Source organism: Cariama cristata, unplaced genomic scaffold (genome assembly GCF_000690535.1).
Source record: "Cariama cristata isolate BGI_N322 unplaced genomic scaffold, ASM69053v1 scaffold15912, whole genome shotgun sequence".
Taxonomy (NCBI): domain Eukaryota; kingdom Metazoa; phylum Chordata; class Aves; order Cariamiformes; family Cariamidae; genus Cariama; species Cariama cristata.
In genome coordinates this window covers 47997-51669 of record NW_009602289.1, presented here as the reverse complement: position 1 = coordinate 51669, position 3673 = coordinate 47997, and the positions used below count along the sequence as shown (strand labels likewise).

The following is a 3673-nucleotide window of genomic DNA, read 5'->3' as shown; positions in this document are numbered from 1 at the left end:
TTCCACTGTAATCTTAGTAATAGATTGGAATACAGTAAGAACTGGAGCATTTGCTGGCATGAAACATTGCTGAGTTTTGAGAAAGTTCTTTAATGTCTGACTGTTGCCCTCCTCTGTTCTGCTGGTATCAGAAAGATAGTTTGGCATGGTGTCTGTTGTAACTCCAAAGCCACAATATGCTAGAAAGTCCCTGAGCTTGATGGGCAGAACTGAGCTGAGTGAGGCATGCTGATGCTTCCCCGTCTGTGTGATATTAACATGTTTCTGGATAAGACTGAAAGTCACAGAGAAATAGATTTGATTCATGGCAGCCTTTATCCTTAACGATAATTCCCATGCCTTTTAATGTGCATTTTAATTAGGTGCGGCAAAAAGCAGCAGCAAGATGACATTTTATAGGCGGTCATATGCAGGCACAGCCTGCGTTTATCTGCCTTGGTCCAATGCTACCCTCTTAGTACCTAGAATCCCCAGAAGAGGGAACTGACTGGCCAGCAAGAGATAATTTTTTTCTGTCTTCTTCCAAACTTCTTTCTTTCTCACAGCTCTTCAGCAAGTGGCCAGAAACCTGAGTACTTTCCCCATATGGAGACTGAGTTTCAGATGTTGCATTAGATCAATCTCTACCATTTATTTATTGTAGCTTGGAATGTTTTGCCTGCCTGTGTCACGGCAGTTTCTCAAAGTGAGAGAGACTCATAAACCCCAGGATCTGCCTGGGTGTGACTGCCCTACCCTGCAAATCAGCAGATAACTGATAGTTCACTGAGCGTTTATTATATGTCAATAACAAGTTTAGATTAATGGATTACTAAACAAATGCTGTATGAAGTCTTTATAAAGCTCCAGCTTTGCACTGAGAGCATAGAGCTCTGACTGCTAGGTGGTCTGATTGCTGAGAAGAAGCAAGAAAGTCTGAGAGACACAAAAGAAAGACAGAGAAAGTCCAAAGCTAGAGAAAATAAAATATATTCAGATTAGGAAAGGCTATACTTTGCAGGCACTATGAAAGTATTTCTTTCCTTTACAGTCCTTGTAGTCCTTTTAATGGTGCATAGCTCCCAGGCAGTCTACATTCAGGTGAGTTTTCTGCTCTTTAAGTTGTTGGTATTACAAGTTCAACAAAATACTGATGTTATATGAAGTCTTGTGGCTGCAACAGGAACCTTGAACTAACTAATAGACCTGAAATTTTGCTTTGCTCTGGCTTGATATCTGACCTCATGTCCCTATGGTTCATTTTTTCTTTCTGTAAAATGCTTTAGATATTACTGACGTGCTGCTGCAGTTTAATTAACTTCACCAGACACATCACTGCTCTGAAATCCCTTGTTGACTGAGGCAATGCGTTTCCAGAGTTTTCTTTTACACATAATCCCATGTGTTGTGAAGCTGCAAGAGCTGGGAATGCCTCTAACTTTATAGAATGAAGTAAAGAAGATGTGACAAAAGAGAAATTGTCTTGTCTCACCTGCTTCTAGGCAGGAATTTCTTTATGTAAAGGATCTGCAAGCTTATGTGATGGGACCTACACAAATGCCACATGAAAAAAAGCTGAAAGAAATGCTTAGGTGGGTCCAGTGGAGCATTAATAGGCAGATAAGCTATTAGAGGAGGTTATATCAAATTTTCCAAAATATGCAGCACCTAGGACTGATATTACATGCAACATGGAAGCAGTTAAGAAGGTACTTCAGTGTTCTTGTCTGTACTTGGGAGTGTGTTGGATATGTCTGCACTCATCCTTAGAAACAGTTTGGGAGATGTCAGTTTAATTGCAATTTAAATATCTTCCTCAGAGTACCAAGAGAACTAATATTTCTTTAAAAATTATTGACTCTCTTTATATGTGCGCAGTAGGTTTCCAGGGATGAGGTACTATTTTTGTGCCTTGAAATATCCTCTTTTTCTCCTTTGGATGTCAGGGATATCCAGAGATAGCAAGTTTAAGTTACTCCTTTCTTCTAAACCGTTCTTTAACACTTAGAGTCTCCAGGGTAACAGATAGCTTCCTACTTCATGAAAAAAACCCTCAGTTTTCCACTTGGAGACATAAAAAACCCACCTAAATGAGAATAGCTGTTTCTAGGTTGGGTAGAAGTGTAGAAAATGCAGCTCTGGAATTTTAGCTTCTCTTTGTAGTTTGAATTCTTATTTCATTAATCATTAAAACTGTATTTTCCCCAATGTATGTGCAATGTATTCTGCATGTGTATTGCACTCCTTTCACTTGGACTACTTGAGGTTCCTAAAGTCTGACTAATTACTCGGTGCACAAAGCTGGCTTATGCTCTTGTTTTCTGAAATTCTTCCCAAGACTTCCCTTTCCTCTCCCATAATATGTCAGAAGTTGTTCACTTAACAAAATGTTTTGCAAAGCAGAAGTGAAGTTCATTGATCTCATATCATGTTTTTGAAGACTGAGTATCACTATTTCAACACTTTCCATCACAGATCTTGAACAAATATGATGGAAATTGGAGGAAGATGGTTTACTAGGTGTGGAGTTAAAACAGAAAAACTGCAGAGAGAGATTGTTCTGGCCTGCACTATTTCTGTGATAAAAATCTCTCAGTTCAGCAACACAGTATGCACTTTCATCTTGGAGAAAAGATACTGCTCAGATTGAGCTCTCTAATACATCTTTCTTATCTGAGCTGGTGGGGGTTTTGTTTCATTTTTCTGTTGTTCCTTTGTTGTTTTTTGTCACGAGGACATACACGTCTCAGGGCTCATTCCTACTTTCTGGTCTCTCTGAAACTGTACCTGTGGAAATCAATCTTTTTTTAGTTCTCTGTTTTATGCTTTTGAGGTCTGTGAACAACAGCTGAATCGAGAACTGCGTTTATACAGGACAAGTTACTTTTTCATGGGCAACCGTGACTGATAAATTAACCTGAAATAAATCATAAACTCACTGCAAGTAGAAAAGAGTTTAAGTAAATGCATGTCCAGAGTTTATCCAGCTGTTTTTTTTTCATTCTTTAACACCAAAATTCTGTGAATCTGTAAAAAAACCCAACAAACCAAAACCAACAGCCCTCCCCTCCCATCTCACAATATTCAATGTTGGGCTCATGAGACGATAAAACAAGTGGCAATTTTTGGTCTCATGCTGTATCAGAGTCACTTCACTTTGTTTCTTTGAATGAGTAGGTGTTACTTGATCATCCTATTGACTATGTTGGTCATTAAACCAGGTTAAAACACATGCTAAAAATCAATTTGAAAATGCTTATTTCTCTTCTAGGCCAAACTCTGACTATCTGCAGACACACACAGACTTTATGCACCTAGCTTAATAGTTGCAACACCTGCAATTTAAGTTTATGACCTCAACAGCAGGATTCACTTGAAATGGAGGGAACGACCATTAACAGATGCACAGGGTCTAGTAATCTAAAACATAGAGTAATGATTCCCAGAAGACTATCTCAGCCTTTTGAAGCTTTTGGTATGAACTTTGAGTCAGAAGTGTTGTATTTATGTTGCCAATAACTTACGTTCTCTTAATTGTGCAGACAAGTTTTAAGTTAATCGAAACTTGCCACAGTACGTTGGGGCGAGGGATTTCAGCTCTTAGCAATGTGTAATGTGAAGGAATAGCTCCTTTTGTGTGGTTAGAGCCTGCCACATGACAGTCAACACTGGAAGTTCTCCACTGGTGTGTTAG

At 38.9% G+C, this 3673-nt stretch overlaps 1 protein-coding gene across 1 annotated transcript in view; it reads left to right on the top strand.

Moving 5' to 3' along the window:
• Positions 1–1005: 1005 nt before the first annotated feature.
• The window catches only part of LOC104157396 (guanylin-like), a 4373-nt gene continuing 1705 nt past the window's right edge, over positions 1006–3673 (top strand). Inside the window, exon 1 of the mRNA XM_009694709.1 lies at positions 1006–1080. Within this exon, the coding sequence (XP_009693011.1) occupies positions 1006–1080 (75 nt within the window). The remainder of the gene's footprint in view (positions 1081–3673) is intronic.